At 41.0% G+C, this 21,189-nt stretch overlaps 2 protein-coding genes across 3 annotated transcripts in view; one reads left to right on the top strand and one right to left on the bottom strand.

Annotated features, from left to right (window-relative positions):
• The window catches only part of mfsd14bb (major facilitator superfamily domain containing 14Bb), a 28,004-nt gene extending 13,033 nt beyond the window's left edge, over nucleotides 1-14,971 (top strand). The window contains exons 8-12 of the mRNA XM_079687625.1: nucleotides 307-378; nucleotides 1,219-1,331; nucleotides 7,660-7,757; nucleotides 8,032-8,174; nucleotides 9,059-14,971. Coding sequence (XP_079543751.1) covers nucleotides 307-378; nucleotides 1,219-1,331; nucleotides 7,660-7,757; nucleotides 8,032-8,174; nucleotides 9,059-9,289 — 657 coding nt within the window. The 3' untranslated portion in view covers nucleotides 9,290-14,971. The remainder of the gene's footprint in view (nucleotides 1-306; nucleotides 379-1,218; nucleotides 1,332-7,659; nucleotides 7,758-8,031; nucleotides 8,175-9,058) is intronic.
• A 389-nt stretch (nucleotides 14,972-15,360) lies between these two features.
• lrrc2 (leucine rich repeat containing 2) overlaps nucleotides 15,361-21,189 on the bottom strand; it is a 33,001-nt gene continuing 27,172 nt past the window's right edge. For both annotated transcript variants that reach the window (XM_079687627.1, XM_079687626.1), the window contains exons 8-10: nucleotides 20,696-20,848; nucleotides 19,580-19,752; nucleotides 15,361-16,604 (exon numbers count right to left, since the gene is read on the bottom strand). In XM_079687627.1, coding sequence (XP_079543753.1) covers nucleotides 16,555-16,604; nucleotides 19,580-19,752; nucleotides 20,696-20,848 — 376 coding nt within the window. In that variant the 3' untranslated portion in view covers nucleotides 15,361-16,554. The remainder of the gene's footprint in view (nucleotides 16,605-19,579; nucleotides 19,753-20,695; nucleotides 20,849-21,189) is intronic.

A 21,189-nucleotide genomic window follows, 5' to 3' on the forward strand; every position in this document is an offset into this window, starting at 1 on the left:
TCTTCATTTGTTCTTATGTTTTGGTAAGCTTGCAAATTCCTCTATGTTCATACCGAGTTACTCTAATTTTAAACGACTTCTCGATACAGTCTGAACGCATTTCATTTTTTACTTTATACATGAATCATGCCGCAGTCCACCAAGTCTCTAAATTCCAAAGCCTGTGAATATCCTTGATGTTCCCCTCGACGAATACATTATATCCGTGTGTGTTTATTCTAAACATGGTGGTGTTTCAATGAGGGTCCTTCATTGATGGAATGTTCATTATTGACTCGCTGTACGATGTATTGCTCTCTGTTTCAGGTGATAGAGTTTTCTCCTGCAGCAATCGCTGCCTTCATCGCCATGGTGGGGATCCTCTCTATAGTCGCTCAGGTACACAAGCCACCAGCTGATATTGTCATTGAGGATTTGGTACAGAATCCGTCCTCACTGTCTGTCCAAAACTAAATGGACAAACTAGAAACAACCTTCCTCCCAAGTGCCACAGAAATGAAACTCTTTTCACTGAGTTGGTTTAATGGATGTTGAGAACCAGTGATGGAAGAAGCGTTCAGATCTTTTCAGTACAAGTACTAATGCCACACTTTGTAAATAGTCTGATACAAAATGTTAAATGTAATGAAGTAAAAAGTACTGTATTTCCCTATCAATTATAGGGGAGTAAAAGTATTTAGTGTCATGAAAAGAAAATACTTACAAGTACCTCAAACGTGCACTTAAGTACGGTACTTGAGTAAATGTGCTTAGCTTTCCACCACGGTTCAGAAAAGATTAAAACACATTTTAATCCTCCACATGTTTTTATTACAGCAGCATATAAATAAAGCATTACACATCGCCAGTCAAATAAATATGACGTGCAAAAATATACATACCGACAGATGTTAGTTCTAGGGTTAAATATGTATACTTGTGTTTTTGTTCAATCACTGCTTCTATGTAAGATTTGATCTGCTTAATTGGAATGAGTTTTACTTTTATGTAGACACCTGAACTCTCCCAATTCTCAACAGTGAACACAGGAAGTGATTTACACAGTAGCTATGTCCTGACCTAAGAAAACATGAATTTAATTATATTTAAGATGTTTTAACATTGTTTCATATATCAGAAAATGTCCAAAACTGATTTACATAAATAATATTAAGATCGTTTGAGACTTCATTAATCACGTACCATAATCTCTCTCTCTCTTTCTCTGTTGTGTGTCAGACTCTCTTCCTTAGTGTTTTGATGAGGACCATTGGTAATAAGAACACAGTTCTCCTGGGTCTGGGCTTCCAGCTCTTCCAGCTGGCCTGGTACGGCTTCGGCTCCGAGCCATGGTGAGTACAGCCACTGTGAGAGTGCATTATCTCAGGTTACACGGCTTGGGTTAATACTAAGTGCTTGGTCAAGTTTGAACATTGAACCTTGGTCTGCTCGTTTTAGCCAGCGAGCTCTAGGAGGTCGCTTTGAGCAAGCCACTTTGTGCAGTCCTAACAATCCACAAAAAGAAGTTCAGTCAATAAACGGCAGCTGTGGACAAAAAGTGTTTTTCCCCCGTCAGAAAACACTGTTGAATATTATCTTAATATTTATTTTTGATATTTGTAGAACATGAAAAAAATAAGCAAGGACAGAACGCTTAACGTTTCTGTCGCTGCAGTTCCAGCCAAACAGACAATCTAAGCTGAAGCAATACCATGATTTTTAAATCAATACTTAAATCAACATTGTGAGTTTGAGATTGTGATCCTGATCACCTTGTTGGTGTTCTTTTTTCAATAATGACAGGCTAGCTGCGCATTATACCTTCCATTAATCCTTTTTAAGGGGGTCCCAAACTAAGGCAGTGTGCGAAAAAAGCACACAGATCAATTTTTCGCCAATCAAAACCAAACGGATCATGAACAAAACCCTGCTCTACAAAATGTTTTATGTCTCTCTTGATGATAATGCGAGGTTTACCCTTTTGGACCTTAGTGTCCCTAATTGTGGCTACAACACAGTGATCACTCACATTGTTAGCAAATACTCCCACAGATGATTATTTATAGGGAACATTAGTTAGAATGAGATCAATTAGGGAGGGTTTATTTGGGAACTTAATGTTAGGGCGAGTAGGACTGTCAACAATCTGAGTAACATTCCAAGAGATACAAAGGTTTTTAAAATCCTCTGATAATGCAGTTAACCAGTCCCAGTTAAAATCACCAAGTCACCAATCACCAACTTGTAGTCAAGTTCAGATAAAAGATTTGCCAACGAAGACGAGGAGTCCTTGACAGCTGAGGGGGGTCTGTGACCAGTAGCGTGGTGTGGGGAAAAAATTAGGGGAAGCCAATAATACGTCCTTTCTTTTTTTTGGGGGGGGGGGGTGTGGTGTTCAATGTAATAACGTAACCAGATGAGTGATTACAGCGCCCGGTATCATTTTACACACATTTGTATCATACAGATGCAGGACTTACACACGCCTGTTATCTGACCGACAGGTCCGCACGCACTCTCCAGCCGAAACTCTAATAAGCATTAATTCACAAACTAAATCAGGAGACCTTTAACGTTTTACGTCCGGTTCGCTCCTTTGTTCCTCCAGTTTGGGCATTGGGCATTGTCATCAGATTGTATTTGCTGTTGCTGCTGCAGCGGAAGTTTAGTACAATTATTTTTGATTAAATATTCCAAATCTCCACCCTCCATAATTGCACTTGCTTCAGTTGCTTGCTACTTTCTAACGGCGGTTAGAGTGGTGCAGTGACGCTATCTATCTTCTATCGATTAGATTTATGATTCGAAAATTATAAAAGTAGGGTACACATGTGGATATTATCCGAATTAACAAAACGTGCATTTACCTAACAGGTTCGTTTTCCACTGACCTTTTTTCGAGCTATTTTCCAAAATCCTATGGAGAAATCCCATTGCTATTTTGTCTAGGGAAACCGTGCGCAGCTTACTTCCGCTTTTTGGGACGCGTCACTGCACCACTAAATTGATGCGATTTGATTGGATTGTGAGGCAAGGGAAGCCAGCCGCCTCTGGCTTCCCTTGGCATGGCCCTGACCAATCACAGGTTGGCAGGGGCATGACGTGAGCCTCATCTGATTGGTCAATCCCTCAATTTTTTTTCACCAAGGGAAGCAAATTTCGGCTGGCCTCCTCTCGCAACAGAGAGTGCAATCTACTGTTTCACCATACATCTAGAGGTACGCTGTTTCACTCTTTGTAAAATACTCAATGAGAATGGGGGAGAGACGGGCCGGCAGCAACACACAACAAAAAAATTCCGAAACTAAACGAAGTGTTTTTATTTATTTATTAAAATGATAACTACAATCCGAAAAAACAGGGGAAGCCTGGCTTCCCTTGGCCTCCAGGAGAAAACGCCACTGTCTGTGACAGCCCACCACCATGACCTGTTGACCCTTTGCTACTTCGATATTTAAGGCTACAAATTCTAGTTGTTTACTGATAGATTTGGAAACCATCTTGGTTACACAAAACTTACTTTTCACATAAACGCCACCACCTTTATTATCTGGAGATCTCTCTCCCCCGTCTTTGTGCGAGGGGGCGGGCAGTTTACACACGCACGCGCGCGCGCACACACACACACACACACACACACACACACACACACACACACACACACACACACACACACACACACACACACACACACACACACACACACACACACACACACACACACACACACACACACACACACACACACACACACACACACACACACACACACACACACACACACACACACACACACACACACACACACACACACACACACACACACACGTGGGTCGACGGCTGCACCAGTGTTAACTCCTCCTGAGTTTGCCGTGGTGACCAGAAGGACTCATTACGGTAACTTGAGCTGTTAGAATCGCAAAATAAATTACACAAACCTAGATTTGCATTGGTGGGATGATATAATGTTTACATTATTATTATTCTTGTTTCATTGAAAGAGATATTAAAATACAAATATTGCATCTCCTCTGATTTGTATACTGCACCTGTCCATGTTACGAGTTCAATAAAATATAGATTTAGTGTTCATCCTTACCTCATAGCTATCCAGGACCCGGGCCGAGTGACAGTATTTTTTCATAAGAATAAATAATACACTCACGGTCACTGCTATGGGCCACAGGCTCAGCTAATAACCACCCTCAGATCAGCTAATCAAATTGATTTAAAAATATATATATTTATAGGCAACCAATGCCTTTTTATTATAGAGACAGAATTGAAATGGGGATGACACGTGGGTAAATGATCCCGGGCCAGATTCGTACCCTGGTCTTCCGCTTGGCAACCAAACCAGCCAAAACATGTACCAAACATGGGCCCAAGATATTGTTTTTTTTACTTGAAGTATAGCTATTTGTTTACCATAAAAGTTCCATGCTGAAAGTGTCATTCTACTGTAGTCATAGGGTCTGTATGATAAACAATGCATTTGTCTATAAACAATAGCTGACTAAACCACTGATGGATGCAACAATGTAGGTCCAGTGTTTCAACGTTTACTTTAGGTTTTTTTTCTGTTTTTTACTTTTACAAATAACACAATAGAACAATAAGTCATTACGTATGACCTATTAGTGAATAAACCCTCGTCTGTCACACCTACCCTTGAAAAAACATTTGAAATGTATATCTACCCCAAAGTCCGCCACTATGTATTCCAATCCAAACTATTGTTCATCCTGTTTTATGTTTGATGATAATCACATTTTCTTATATATTTTTTGTTATGCTCGGTGTATTACACATTTACTTTTTATTTCAAAACTCTTCCACAAATGAACTGTTTGACTGCATCTTTTGGTTTGCATTTCTTCATTTGTTCTTATGTTTTGGTAAGCTTGCAAATTCCTCTATGTTCATACCGAGTTACTCTAATTTTAAACGACTTCTCGATACAGTCTGAACGCATTTTCATTTTTTACTGAGCGGAGATGGCAGAGAGAACTAAGCACGCCAAGGTGTGGGTAAACTTTACCCTTTCGATGTGGACAATGCTCGTTGCCAAAAGTGCAATAACAGGGTGTCCGCGGGGTCTTAAAAAGTATTAAAAGGTAATAAATCAATTTAGCGAAAATTAAGGCTATTAAACGGCATTTTCCAAGGTATTAAGAAGGTCCACAGCAACGACAAACATGAAACAGTGAAACACCCTTTAATTTACTGGAACGACATGTCGGGAAACCCCCCAAGGCGGCCTCATGCATAGCGCGCGCCGTAAAATGCTGCTTATTATTTTAAGTTTCGTTGCCTTGCTCCGCTCTGTGGGGAGGGGGGGGAGAGACTAAGCGACTACGGTAACGGGTCCCAAGGTGGGTAGACCGGCATACGCAACGCTCTGGGGGTCCAACGGCTCCGTGTGTAAGCCCTATATGATCATTTTCTGATAACGATGAAATAGCCCGCCTCCCTCTCCCCGCGTCTCCTGCTGCTGCTGGGCTGTCAGAAGAGGGGGAGGAAAAGAGAGGCAGGCACCGTTTATTAAATATTATTATATTATTATACAGAGAACAGAGTCGTTATCAATTTGTTTGAAAGCTCAATAAATAACAAAGAAGACCTCTGACCGGCACTTTTCTAATTTTGTACGGAAGATTTAAACTTTAAAGGACATGTTGACCGGCGGAACATTTTTTTTACGGAAACTGCCGCACGGTCCCCTCGTTCCTTGGAAGAGGCGGTGAGGTGGGTGTTTTTCATCTGCTGTGGACTACCGGAGAGATATACAGCAGGAGAACACGCCGTCCACCGCGGAGAATAAACAGAAGGGCAACCATGCTCCGGGGTCTTCTTCACTGCTTTTGGTGTATTACGGGAGGCAGCAGCGCCACTTACAGGCCTCGTTTCCAGCATTTCCAGCGGTCTAGTGTGAACGGACACGTTAATGAATCGAATGCGTGTGAACGGAAGCCTTTTTTGCGCTTGCGTATGCGTTTTACCGTATGCGTCCTCGTGGGGCCGGGGTCTAAGCCAAACTATATCCGGTCACAGAGATCTGCTATTTTAAAGTAAAGTCAACACATATCGACCCTAAATATAGTCTATATTAAGAACGAAAAAAATCATAACATATATATCCTTTTTTGTAAACATATGACAAATGTGTGAGGGTGATGACGTCAGAGCATCGTCCTATGTGCCAGGGCTTAGCCCCGGACAGCCCCAGCCCAATTTAACCCCTGGGTATTTGAGAGGGAGCTCCTATATGGCATTACCCCGCTGAAGCTCACCAAAGTTTAACATAATTCATAGTTCAAAGTTTTGTCAATTGTTTTGTTTATTGGTCAAATACTGGTTTCTAATGGTTTCTGAGGAGTTTTACTGGAATGAAAGAACACAGAGTCTACAGAAGCAAAAAAGCAGCATACTGCATTAAACCTGACCTTCACAGAGAGGTTGAAGTTCATGTGGAAAGGAGGCTTCAGTAGTCTGTCTGCACTCTGTTTAGTTTTGCTATCTTACTATCAATATAGTAAATGTGAGGTAAAGTGTGTAGCCAATGTAACCGGTTAGAACTCAAAGTTGCGATGAGGTCTTAAAATGTATGGAAAGGGTCTTAAAAAAGGTCTTAAAAGGTATTAAATTTGTCTTCAGGATTCCTGCATATACCCTGAATAAGAGTTTAGCATTTAAGGGCGGTAACACGAGCAATTTGTCTAAACAACGCGTTGTGTTCCACCACAGCCTCAATCTTCCTCCAGAAGAACCGTTGAACCTTTTGCAGAATACCTGTATCCACCTGTGTTGCTCAGTACCACTGTATCTTTGCAGTAAATACTTGTTTTTTACGGTTCTGTATGTTCACATTATTTACAATTTGTTTAGTTAATTAACCTTTTTTGAGAGAGTACCGTTAAAGGACCGGATCGATAAAAGTAGTAGTACCCATACCTATGTGTGATGCAGTAAAATCTTACTTACGTTAGCGGTGTCGTCAAACCGTCGGAAAATGTAAAATACGATGCCGAAGAAGAAGATTCTTGCATAGCATGTTTCTTGCCAAATATGAACAAATAAACAATAAAATGTTACCTTAGTTACAGTAACTCAGATTCTTGTATGCTTTATGTTGATATTTAATAATATTTAAAATAGGTGCAGCATGCACGAAGTATAGCTATGGACAAGTGAAACATTTATTCGGACAAGTAAATTGCCAAACTCACTTGTCCATGGACAAGTACTTTCTAAAAACCTTTTCTTACACTGTAAGGCAAAAACAACGCAGTCCAAGACACTCAGATATAACTCAATCAGTAAATAAGCACATTGACAAACTAAATAATATTGCAAAAAATTAAGAAAGAAGGAAGCATTATCATTCTATTAATACAGTAACGCCAGTGATGCCATTACAGAATTAGCTTTAAGATAAACAACCTTTTTGATAAGCAAAATGACTGAAAAATTTGAAGATCATATTTTACTAGCTTTTTATATTCTTTTCCTACAGTTTTCATACTGTACTTCATGTTATCTCAAAATTATACAAAATGAAATCATTATAGAATCATTTATTATTATTATTATTCTTTATAATGTATTATTATGTAATTTGTTTACAGTTGGAATCCCTCACAATTCACTTTTGATCATGTTTATCCTTATGTGTTTCAGGATGATGTGGGCAGCAGGAACAGTAGCAGCCATGTCCTCCATTACCTTCCCAGCAGTCTCTGCTCTGGTGTCACACTGCGCAGCACCTGACCAGCAAGGTCAGTCCACCTGTCAGTCCACCTGTCAGTCCACCTGTCAGTCCACCTGTCAGTCCACCTGTCAGTCCACCTGTCAGTCCACCTGTCTGTCCACCTGTCAGTCCACCTGTCAGTCCACCTGTCTGTCCACCTATCTATCTACCTGTCTATTTATGTGTCTGTGTGTCTGCCTGAAGTAGAGAACATGGATACATTTATTTTTGTCCGTGTTCTCTGAGTTTCTTTGTTGATGCATGTTTGAACCCTTCCTCATTGTGTGTCTGTGATTTTTCAGGTGTGGCCCAGGGGATGATCACAGGTATCAGAGGTCTATGTAACGGCTTAGGACCGGCTCTCTACGGCTTCATCTTCTTCCTATTCAACGTGGAGCTGAATGATGTCCCGCACGTGGCAGGAAGACCCCCACAGCACAAAGAGGTACAGACACATACACAGGAAGTCAGCCCCTACCTTACCCGTATTACATTCTTATCGTCTTTCCAACCCAGTTCAGATTTAACCAGGCCCACTTCCACATCAATGTAGCTCTGTGTGACTGTGTCATGGACGTATAAAGAGAACGTCGCCGTCCCCATGTCAACAACGCTAAAGTCATATCACGTCTTCTCTAGCTTGGGAATAACGACATGGGCTGTTAAACTGTCAGAGTAAGGGAAAAGCTTCCAGCGGTCTGCAGCAAGAGGAATATTTGTTATCCTCTGGAAGTCTTGGAGGATACCAAAGTACATTTACTCAAATACTGTACTCATGTACAAATCGTGACAAAACAACTATAAAGCTGCATATTGCTTTCTACTATTTTTTTAATCCATGGTGAATTAGTTTTTTTTTTCTAATTTACATTGACCCAGCTATGCATAACTTTGACCTTCTTTTTTTTTTTTACTTTATTTTCCTTTTTCTTAAACAACACACACAGTGTGAAAGACAAAGAAACTGTGACTTTTGTTCATATTCAAAAAGCGTTATTGTCATCTACTTTGAAAAAGATGCTCTATGAAGCGAATGTAGCTTCAGATTCATATTTCGTGATAAACTCCAAGACTGATGCTGCACTGATTAACAACCCATATTGTTTTTTTCCCCAAATTATAGTAGACGTAAGTGGGCGTGTTTAAATCTCAACTGGGTTGGAAAAACGATAGATGCTCAGGGACCAGGGTTTGGACTGGATTTCTTTTCAGTTTTTGGAAGCACAGTCAGGGGTTTATTTCCCCCTTCATGCAGGGTTAGCAGTCGCAAAAGCAGCCCTTCCCTTTTTGAATTTCCTCCGTAATGTATTTATCTCTCTCTGTCTGCAGAAGGCCATGATCCCCGGTCCTCCCTTCCTGTTCGGAGCGTGCGCCGTATTTTTTGCTCTCATTGTTGCCTTCTTCATCCCAGATGACCACCGACTGGTCGACACCAAGACCTGCTCCACCCGCAAGACCAGCAGCGCCTCCACCGCACACGCTCAGAGCGCCAGCCCTCTGGCCGCGCCCACCAGTGACGCAGAGGACATCGAGCCGCTCCTACAGGACAGCAGCATGTGACTGACAAGCAGTCCAGCCAATCACGGTGCAGCAGCCTTGAGCACAGTCTGCTAGACCTGCCCCCCCCCCCCCTCCCCTTCAGAATAAACTTTTTTATTTTTTTATTTTTTCAGATACAGACTGTCCCGTCAAGGAACGTTAGGCGGCAATCAAACTGACAAGTTAACATTTCTTTACATGATGCATGGTATTTATTTCCTTATGTTTATGTTGCGCTAATTGATTTTAATTATATTCAGATTGATCTAAAATGTAGCTTCAACATTTGAAATCTCCAAGGACTGGTTGTTTTAGTCTGCTACTTCCAGTTCTATTTTCTTTTTTGATGAAAACAAAAACAGAATTCCTTACATTTAGCCTGTATGTTCGATTGGGCGACAGTACATGAGTCCGAGAAAGATGACAATGTTGGTCAAGATCAAATTACTATTATTATGAATTTGAATCACTCAAACACCAGGACTATAGCTTGTCCTTCCATGTCAGTGAACTAGTTTTGGATCTTTAGACTTTATCCTCCATCCGGTAGAGATCCGTGATGGAGGTAGTCATGGGAACAGATGTAACCTTGGATATAGTTTGCTGAAGTGTAACCCACCATGCATATCACTCACATTTTTAAAGCCTTCAGTCTGGTTGCCGCCTAATATCTCACTTTAAGAGTCATATTGCCTCTGTGTGCATCTGCTGCACCTATCTCCACCCGTCAGGTCTGCAAAGGTCAGCAGATCAAACACCCCTCACATGCAATGAGGGACAACAAGAAGCTACCGACTGTTTAACTTGAAACTTCATCACGACGGGAGATAAGGCGGATCTGCTGGGCATTGTGGGATATGACACGGGAGATGGTGTTATATCAGTGGATAAACAGTCACCAAGACAACGGACTGTCGACCACACTGAGCATGTGCAAGATCCGAACAGCTGTGACATCATCCTCTACTGCTGTTGGTTTTCATATTGAGGAAGAACTAGAAAAATGATTTAGAAAATGAGACGACGGTTGATTTTAGATGCGCTTGTACGGAGCTGGGGAGGTGTCATAGAGGGAGGGGGGTGGCTTTCTGAGAACCATTTATTGATTTATGCTCTGAATGTAATGTTACTTTGCCTCCTCCTCTCTTGGGATGATAGGAATGAGTCTCTAGCACATTTTTCTGGAACCTGATGTATTTTCTGCACCTGTGGTAGCTAAAACTTGATGCCCATTAGGAAAGTATATCATGAAGGAAACGCTGCCTCGCATGCTTTTCTGAACGCTGATGCCCCACCACATGCAGCTGGTTTCCTTTCTATTCTTTGCGCCCTTGCTGCTCAGACAGCCTCTATCCACCTCTGCTGTTAAATCAATTGAATCTCAAAGACAAAACAACGTTGTGTTTAACAGAACAAATATGGAGTATATCAGTAGAGTCTCAGATCTGTTATAGTCTGTCTAGTGAGAAACTGAAGTTGGAAACTTGAATTAAATCCAGAGCATAAATGAGTAAATCCAGATGTTCCCTCCATCACAACCCCCGGCTCAGTGCGCTTCATTCATCTCACCAGATCACATTTTATTATCGGGTCTATCGCCCTCTCCTCGTCTGTTCTTCTGGCGTTTAAATACTTGAAGTGTGTTACGCTTGTCAGTTATTTCCAGGCTCTGAAACTGTCCCTCAAGGTAGGACGAATCAAGCGCTCCAGCGAGGAACTGATGTTCTTTGTCTGACTTTGACCTGTGCAGCTAACACTCTGTTTTTCTCGTCTAGTCAGATTTTTAAACAACAAAAAAGTCCCGACTCCATTCTGGGGGTTGTTGACCAAATAGTGCCATTTCTTTTCTTGTTGAGTTTTCTGTTTCTATTCTTTTGTCACTTTTTTCTGATGTTTTTAAGAAATATCTTTCCCAAAAATAACACCCTCTCTTAGAATCAGAGAACAAACGGCCAATAGTGTCCCTCTCTGTTTAGACGTGATCCAAAAGACCCCCCCCCCCACCCCATCCCCCAATACTTAACTTCCACACCAGTGCATGCTGGGACAGTCACCATGTCCAGTGATGGATGTGATGTTTAAAGGACTACATCGATGTCTTGTAACCTGTTACTTTACCTTTTTGCACACCCGTCTTCATTACATCACCATGTTTGACGTCACATGGTCGGCCTGCAGAGAGAGAGAACTCAAATATTTCCTGTTATTATAAATTGGTTAAATATATGTGTGCTTCTATCCACCTGTTTTTATGAGTTTTTCAAATGGTGCATTTAAAAACCTGAGTGAAGAAGCCAAAACTATTTAGAAGATGGTGTATGGATAGAAATGCAACAAAGTGATGTGTATTTACCTTTAACACTTATTTTAACAATTTCTTCATAGAATAAAACCATTTCAAAACAAGTTGAGATACAGCACCATGCAATTGTGTTCATGAAAGCACCAACAAGGAGGGTTTTCAAAAGTCATTGCATTGCTTTAAAACACACTTAGACATTTTATTTTATATTAATAAGTATTGAGTGCAATGGCTTATCTCTCTTGTCTTTTTATGTCTCTGCTATTTTCATCAAAATGAACAAACAAGCGGCTGCCTTAAAGGAAGACGGACCATTTAAAAACTGATGGAGAATAAGCAGCAACACATGAACCTCTGATATACAGGACTGTCTCAGAAAATTAGAATATTGTGATAAAGTTCTTTATTTTCTGTAATGCAATTAAAAAAACAAAAATGTCATACATTCTGGATTCATTACAAATCAACTGAAATATTGCAAGCCTTTTATTATTTTAATATTGCTGATTATGGCATACAGCTTAAGAAAACTCAAAAATCCTATCTCAAAAAATTAGAATAGTTCCTCAGACCAAGTAAAAAAAAAAGATTTATAACAGCAAAACACAATCAAACATTTGAAAATGTCCATTAATGCACTCAGTACTTGGTTGGGAATCCTTTTGCACGGATTACTGCATCAATGCGGCGTGGCATGGAGGCAATCAGCCTGTGGCATTGCTGAGGTGTTATGGATGCCCAGGATGCTTCAATCGCGGCCTTTAGCTCATTAGCATTGTTGGGTCTGGTGTCTTTCAGCTTCTTCTTCACAATACCCCACATATTCTCTATGGGGTTCAGGTCAGGGGAATTTGCAGGCCAATCGAGGACAGTAATGCCATGGTCAGTACACCAGTTACTGGTGGTTTTGGCACTGTGGGCAGGTGCCAGATCATGCTGGAAAATGAATTCCTCATCTCCATAGAGCTTTTCAGCAGACGGAAGCATGTAGTGCTCTAAAATCTCTTGGTACACAGCTGCATTTACTCTGGGCTTGATGAAACACAGTGGACCAACACCAGCAGCTGACATGGCTCCCCAAACCATCGCTGACTGTGGGAACTTCACACTGGATTTCAAGCAACTTGGATTTTGCTCCTCTCCAGCCTTTCTCCAGACTCTGGCGCCTTGACTTCCAAATGAAATACAAAACTTGCTTTCGTCTGAAAAGAGGACTTTGGACCACTGTGCAACTGTCCAGTGCTTATTTTCCTTAGCCCAAGTCAGACGCCTCTTCCGTTGTCTTGAGTTCAGAAGTGGCTTGACCATGGGAATACGGCTATTGTAGCCCATTTCCCGGACACGTCTGTGAACAGTGACTTTTGATACCTGGACTCCAGCTTCAGTCCACTGTCTTTGAAGCTCCCCCAAATTCTGGAAGCGACTCTTCTTCACAATGCTGTTAAGGCTGCGGTCATCTCTCTTGGTTGTGCAGCGTTTCCTGCCACATTTCCCCCTTCCAACAGACTTTTTGTGGATGTGCTTTGAAACTGCACTCTGTGAACAGCTTGCTCTTTGAGAAATTTCTTTTTGTGTCTTACCCTCCTGATGGAGGGTGTCAATGACGGTCCTCTGGACAGCAGTCAGATCAGCAGTCTTCCCCATACTTGTGATTTAGTTTACTGAACCAAGCTGAGTGTTTTTCAAGGCTCAGGAAACCCTTGCAGGTGTTTCGAGTTAATTAGACGATTCAAGTGATTCGTTGAACACCCTACTAGTATACTTTTTCATGATATTCTAATATTTAGAGATAGGATATTTGAGTTTTCTTAAGCTGTATGCCATAATCAGCAATATTAAAATAATAAAAGGCTTGCAATATTTCAGTTGATTTGTAATGAATCCAGAATGTATGACATTTTTGTTTTTTTAATTGCATTAGAGAAAATAAAGAACTTTATCACAATATTCTAATTTTCTGAGACAGTCCTGTATAACGTTCTTATTTTGTATGTGATAAGCGATCAATCCATTTCTGAAATTCTGTCCATTCATCTCACATCCTCCTACAGTCCCAATTATTGTAAAAGAAACAGCTGCTTTTAAAGTTCTATCTGATGTGCGGGAACCCCTAGTTTCTGACGGGTCTCCGTCACAGTTCTCCGTTACAGACGTTACAAAAATAACAAATGTTAGGCCTGCATTCGATGTCAAATCATAGCTGGCGTTTTTTATTCAACATGACCTGAATGCAGCATCAAACGTCGTTGTGGAAACACCTGAGGGAGATGATTGTCTGTGTAGCTTGATGAAGCGCAATCACGTTACAATTTTGTCCGATTCATGTGGAAGAGTTTCTCAACTTCAATCTTTAAAACATGCAATTATTTTTCCTTTAAGCTCTCAATCGATCCAAATTGTTTTGTTTCGATTTTTAAATATTCAATCTCATGTTTCTCTCTTTCTCAAAGATGATGTCAAAAGCAGAAGTTGGACCTACAGTATATTTTTCTACAGTCAATCTGAACCAATCAAGATCCCAGAATGCATCAGTGTTTTTAGCTAGTTCTCCTCCTGTGTGCTGTCCGGTCTTTATGTTGCTGCTGCATTCACGTCTCATGGGAAAACATGGACAACACTTCCTGCGCGCGCTGCTAACATGGATCCATGCATACAACTGCAAATGTCTTTTTAAATCTTGTTACCTGAAACTGAATGTCATTGGTCAGCAGTGGGACATTTGAATGAGTATATCTCACCGTATTTAAAACATGTCATGTATTGCAAGTGTATTTGTTCATCGTTATACTTATCCAGCTGTTTAGACTTTTAACACGCCAGAGCTTTTGTAGAAAAACCTGATACATATTTTAGAATAATTCAAATAGGTAATGCTTTGGTAGCAACACTTTCAAACAAACTTGGATGTACTTATCTTAGAATTAAGTGTTACTCCGTGTTGAAACATGTGAAGTTCCACTTTCCGATGGGATGTGAAGCGACAACATGGCCGACAGTTGAAAGTCACCAAGCTGATGATGGCTCTGTTTTTGTACGTCGCCACTAGTTACTGAATATACATCTTTAAAAGGACTTTGATTTGAGTTCATGATCATTATTCAAACTTCCTCCTTCTTCCTCCCCACTCCTCTTCCTCCTCCTTCCTCCACACTCCTCTTCCTCTCACTTCTCCTCTTCTTCATGTACATGATGCAGACCAGTTGCAGATGCTGCACTTTAGTGTCTCTGAACGGGTGCCTCTAATCATTCTCCGTGTTCATATCAGTTTTGATATAAACTAAGAGACGCTGAATGACGTCTTTGTGTTGTGCATTTGCAGTTGCTTTCTTTGATCTTATTAAGAACATAATTTTGAATAATATCTATAATAATAATAATAAAGAGAAATGTATGGAATTTGAGCTGTGTGCTTATTTGTTTTCATTTGGGGTTTAAGAACTGTCAAAGTAGATCCAACACAATCTTAAAGGAATATGTTTGACATTTTGGTTGAACAGTTATTGTTTTGCTTGAAAAAAAGAAAGATCTGATTTTTGAAAAATAAAATCTTAGCTTACAGTTAACTTAGAGGAATGTGAACATCAAACCTTTCTAATAAATATACTGAATACATATATATATATATAGTTTTTTAGTTAACACATTTTTAACATTAAGATGAATTTTGCTTGCTTCTATTAATGAATTATAACATTTGGGTAAATTCATATTTGCTTCAAAACAATCGGATGTTTAAGAAATGTTAAATAATCTTCTTGCAGTTATTAAAAAAACGACAAGGTGCACAAAGAACGTCTCCACAAACATGTATTACATCTGGGAAATGTATCGGAATAAAAACAGAAAAACACACTTCTTAATCAAAGCCTCACACACAATGATCAGTTATAAAACATATCAAATAAAAAAAGGTTTTTGTAGTTATTTTGGAGAAGCCAATGGGAATAAATTCATTAATGTGTTTGTTGCTATTTTTATTATAAATAGATGTTTTGATGTCACTGTTTGGTCACATTTACACCTTCAACCATACAATCTAGTTTATCCCAAATATAATTTACAATACTATACCAACACTGGTTTACAGTGACATTTAGTGGGGTATTGTCACAATGTTTTTGGGAACATTGATTTTGGAATGATGAGATATTTATTTTTTAAAAGCAGAACATCTTTTAAAAACACTCAAACATGACATTTATTTCAGCAGCAATTCATGAAATAAATGTACTCTCTGTATACCTAAATGTGTGTTTCAAAAACATGATAATGTCACAGAATTCTTATTTTAACATAACAAGCTTGTAGTATCAATTACGAGTCTTTACTTCTTTCTATTTTATCTAAAAATGTAACTTTATGAATTATCATACATTTTGGGGCTTTCTCTCTCCTGTAGTGGTTTGTATAGTTCTTGAGTTTTCTTGTGCTTCTGCAGCATTGGCCTCCTTTTTGTGCTTCCGTAACATGATGACATCACGATAGAACACTTGAGCTTGTATTGGCTAGCGCTCCAACACATTGAACGTGATATGGCTAAGGGGGGGGCCGTCTCTAAGCATTTAACCAATCACAGAGCCGGCCAGCTAACCAATCAGAGCAGACTGGGCTCTGGTTTCAGACAGAGGGTGAAAAGAGGTGCTGCAGCACAGGCAGTATGAGAAAAATAAAGAGCTTTTTGAACATTAAAGCATGGAGACATGTCACAGTAGAGACACTACATACTGATATAAACCTGAACATCAGCAGAATATGGCCCCTTTCATAATCATATCCCCTTTGAAACCCTCTGAGAGAAACACTGAAACTTCAGAGATTGAGGCAGGAAGTTAGCGAAATAGCGTATCGTTAGCTAATGTATTTCATTAGCATGAAATGACGTAAAGTGACTGAACGTAATGTGAATATAAAGAGCACCCTCCAAGGATCTTCAATTCACTCACATGGTGACAGACTGTCAGCTTCATCTTCCTGCTCCTCTCCCTCACAGCAGGCAGGAGATGGAGACTTTGGTGGTAGATTCAGGGACGGTTTCTGGTGTAGGACAAACAACGAGTCAGCTGATTTATGAGATCATCTGACGTCAATTTAAACTGAACTTAAACGTTAAAATGAGATTTAAAACATTTGGAGCTACTGAAACACTCAAATGTATACAAAATGTAAAATTAGAATTAGAATTAGAAAAAATTACACAATTTACAATATACACATGCTGTAACATTTCTGAGAGCAGCCAGGTATATATTGCACAGTTATTAACGGCATATATATGTATTGCACAAGGGGCGTTATAGCATAGTCTAAGTTGTTATATGTGTAGGGGTCTACTACGATGGTTGAGAAGTGCAAAAGAAAATTAAAAAGTGTGAAACACTTAAACAAAGCTTGAGACAAATTTACATTTTATAAAAACAAAATTACATTTTATAAAACGAAATGACATTAGCGAAACGCTTTTACAAGAACTGAGAAAAATTTATAAATCCCGAAACACTTTAACATTTCCCGAAACACCCGATTATTACGCCTTATTATTAGTTGTATGAAGGAGATGTCCGGTGTGTGTGTGTGTGTGTGTGTGTGCGTGCGCGCGCGTACGTGCGTCCGTGCGTGCGTCCGTGCGTGCGTGCGTGTGTGCGTGCGTGCGTGTGTGTGTGTGTGTGTGTGTGTGTGTGTGTGTGTGTGTGTGTGTGTGACCTGTTTCAGGTAGAGGAAGAAGCTGGAGTACTGTCCAGCCTCGGGCAGGTAGGACAGGAACACTGTGACGCAGATTAGCAGCACCGTGCTGTCTGTGTGTGTGTGTGTGTGTGCACTCCGACAGCACTGAGCACTACATCGAGATTAAGATTAAACACATTTATTTCATTTGGAAACACACACATATGGAGTTGGCCAGATGTACATTTCTGTTCATGGTCAGCTCGCCCACTCTGTTCTGATTAGTCAATCACCGTTACAGCGGAATATCAGTGTTTATGTTTTACAATGGCGTTAGCAAGCAGAAAATGACACCAGTAAGGACAAACAGATGAGAATGCTGCGTGAGGTCTGGGTGCCGTGTTGGCGGGACGTTGCGGGGCTCGCTGCTCTGCCCTTTGACGCTCGAGGAGCGGACAGTGTGAGCTGGATTACTGGTGTCGTTTCCTGGTTGCTGCGTGGGGTCTGGGAGACAGCGAAACACCGCGGAACTCAGCCTGAGCACACACACACATTCACAGCCTGAGTGTGTGTGTACGGAGCTCCACGGAGCACCACGGCTGAGAAAAGATAACGCCGGGATTCCACCAGGTCCGTCTGCGCCGCGTTACAGCTGCGCCACGGTTTTGTTCCGACCTCCTCCAGCGTCAAACCCCACCAGGTGCGTTTCAGAAGCGGAGCGTCTTGCGTGTCGGCTCGCAGTTTTTGTTGATTTGGGCATATTTCCTGGACAGGCTACTTTGTACAGACAAAGTTAATAATTGTAATAGTCCAGTTATAAACGACATGAATCAAAGATGTGTTGCTGTATTTTAGTGGCAAAAAAATGCATTCATCATCATAATTATTCTATAGGCCTATATATAATTTACACAGTGCCTGTAAACCGGAGGAGAACGCTGGCATTCCTCCTCCTACTTGAAAGACTACGGAGGGATAGGGTCTGCAAAATTAGTTTATTTTGGGGACTGGATGCTCTGACCATTCCACTTCCTGCCCGGTGCTATGCAACGCCTCGCGTCAAAAATAGAACAGCCGCGTATTTTTAGCGGAGCCCAGCGCCCGAGATGCTTCTTAGCCGAGACGCTTCTGAGCCGAGACGCTTCTGAGCCGTAACGTGGCGCGTCTGGTGGAAACACAGGCATTGACTAGAGTGGCCGCGATCGTTGTGTGGCCGTAACGCGGCTGTGACGTGGCTGTAACGCGGCCGTAACGCGGCCATAACCCGGCCATAACCCCTAGTTTCCACCGGGTCCGTCTGCATCGCGTTACGGCTGTGCCGTGGTTTTGGTCCGACCTCCTCTAGCGTCATAACCCACCGGGCGCGTTCCAGAAGCGTTTCAGAAGCGGAGCATCATGTTTTTTTTAATATATATATATGTATTGAGGCTGTCAGGTTGACGTGTTAATAACGCGTTAATGCAAACAAAATCAAAAGTTAATTTTTTTCGAGGCGACTATAGGCATTGCAGAGGCGCCGGGCAGGAAGTGGACCGATCAAAGCAGCCGGACCATCCCCCAAATGGACTAATTTTGCAGACCCTATCCCTCCGTAGTCTTTCAAGTAGGAGGAGAAATGCCAGCGTTCTCCTCCGGTTTACAGGCACTGTGTCAATTATATATATAGAATAATTATGATGATGAATGCATTTTTTTACCACTAAAATACAGCAACACATCTTTGATTCATGTAGTTTATAACTGGGATATTACAATTATTATTAACTTTGTCTGTACAAAGTAGCCTGTCCAGGAAATATACCCAACTCAACAAAAACTGCAAGCCGGCAGGCAAGAAGCTCCGCTTCTGAAATGCTTCTGAAACACGCCCGGTAGGGTATGATGCCGGAGGACGCCGGACCAAAACTGCGGACCGTAACGCAACGCAGACGGACACGGTGGAATCTAGGGGTAAGGCTGAGTGAGTGTGTGTGTGCGGGGCTCCACGGATTGGTCCATTTGGTCGACGTTACGTCAGTATGCCCCGGAAGAAAAAAATGGAAAAAGAAAAATCTCTATCGAGGCTTTCTGGGGCAGTATAGACACATGTTAGAGTTGTACTTGCTACAGGGTTTACTTTGAGGGTTTGTGACTTTGCAGACCGTTTACATGCAGAAAAAGCTACATAACACACAAGGGGACGGGTAATAACCGGAAAAGCATATGATGGGACCTTTAAGATGCCACGTACGAATAAACTAAACAGACAAAAAATGCAATAAGCATCAATATACAGTTTTAAAGATATAAAAAATGTATTATTTTAGCTGGAGTTTACCTGATAATAATAAATGCATCTTTCCTCTCACCTCTGTCCTTCAGCGAGTTGACGTACAGCTCGATAAACTCCTTCTCTCCGCTGTCCTTCTTCACCTCCTCCTCCCTCGGCTCTCTCCACCTGTTCTTCTTCTTCTCCTTCTTCTTCTCCTCCTCTTTCTTCTTGTTCTCTGCAGTCGCACGATTGTCGCAAAGTCTGATAAACCTGAGAACAGTTTCATAACATGAGCAAAACACTTTCAAAGCTTCATTCCTGTGATCCAAGCATTCCAAAAGCTCGGTCCAGTTGTCCCAAAGCCAACCTCTGATCACGTTTTGAAATATTCTGCTTCAATACTAAGTAGCTGCCATTTACCCTAAAAAACAACAAGTTGTTCACTGTGGTCCAAAAACATCTGCCAGCTCTGCCTGTTTGTGTGTAGTTTGTGTACTTGATGTCTGTGTGATTGTGTACTTGATGTTAGTATAGTTTGTGTACTTGGTGTCTGCGTGATTGTGTACCTGATGTTAGGGTTGTTTCAGAAATGTATGTAGTGTAGTTTGTGTACTTGATGTTGATGTACTTAATGTTGGTGTATGTGTACTTGATGTTGGTGTTGTTTGTCTGTGTTGTTTGTGTACTGGATGTAGTGTAGTTTGTGTACTACTAGATGTTGGTGTTTGTGAACTTGATATTGGTGTTTGTGTACTGGATGTAGACTAGTGTAGTTTGTGTACTGGATGTTGGTGTTAGTGTACTTGATGTTGGTGTTTGAGTACTTGATGTTGGTGTTGTTTGTGTACTTGATGTTGGTGTTTGTGTACTTGATGTTGGTGTTTGTGTACTTGATGTTGGTGTTTGTGAACTTGATGTAGGTGTTGTTTGTGTACTTGATGTTGGTGTTTGTGTACTTGATGTTGGTGTTGTTTCTCTACTTGATGTTGGTGTTTTTTGTGTACTTGATGTTGGTGTTGTTTGTGTACTGGATGTTTGTGTAGTTTGTGTACTGGAAGTAGTGTAGTTTGTTTACTTGGTGTCAGTGTTTTTTGTGTACTTGGTGTCAGTGTGTTTTGTGTACTTGGTGTCAGTGTGTTTTGTGTACTGGATGTCTGTGTAGTGTGTGTACTTGGTGTCTGTGTGGACTGAGGATGTGTGTGTTTTTCTCTACTTGATCTCGGGGTTCCTGCACAGTCTGGTCGGAATGGAGTTGAGCTCGTCGCCGCTGACGACGATCATCTTGAGCGTTGAGATTTTGGTGAGACAGTGAGGAAGATAAGTCAGGTTGTTCTTATGGAGGTACAGGGTGACCAGCTGCTCCAACCTACACACACACACACACACACACACACACACACACACACACACACACACACACACACACACACACACACACACACACACACACACACACACACACACACACACACACACACACACACACCCACCCACAGTGCTTCGTTTTAATTTAATACACACAATTATTGTGTGGTCATTTGAGAGGAAATGTGTTCAGCTAAATGCAGAACTACTTCACTGAGTAAGAAGCCTTGTTCTGATTTCTAAAGGTGGGTTGTGTGCGGCTTTTATTCAAGTCAACCACTTATTTTATATATATTTACATGTGTTAGAGTGGAGAGAGACAAGTCAAAATAGAGGGAAGGG

This window comes from Notothenia rossii (assembly GCF_949606895.1).
Source record: "Notothenia rossii genome assembly, chromosome: 6".
Classification (NCBI taxonomy): Eukaryota; Metazoa; Chordata; class Actinopteri; order Perciformes; family Nototheniidae; genus Notothenia; species Notothenia rossii.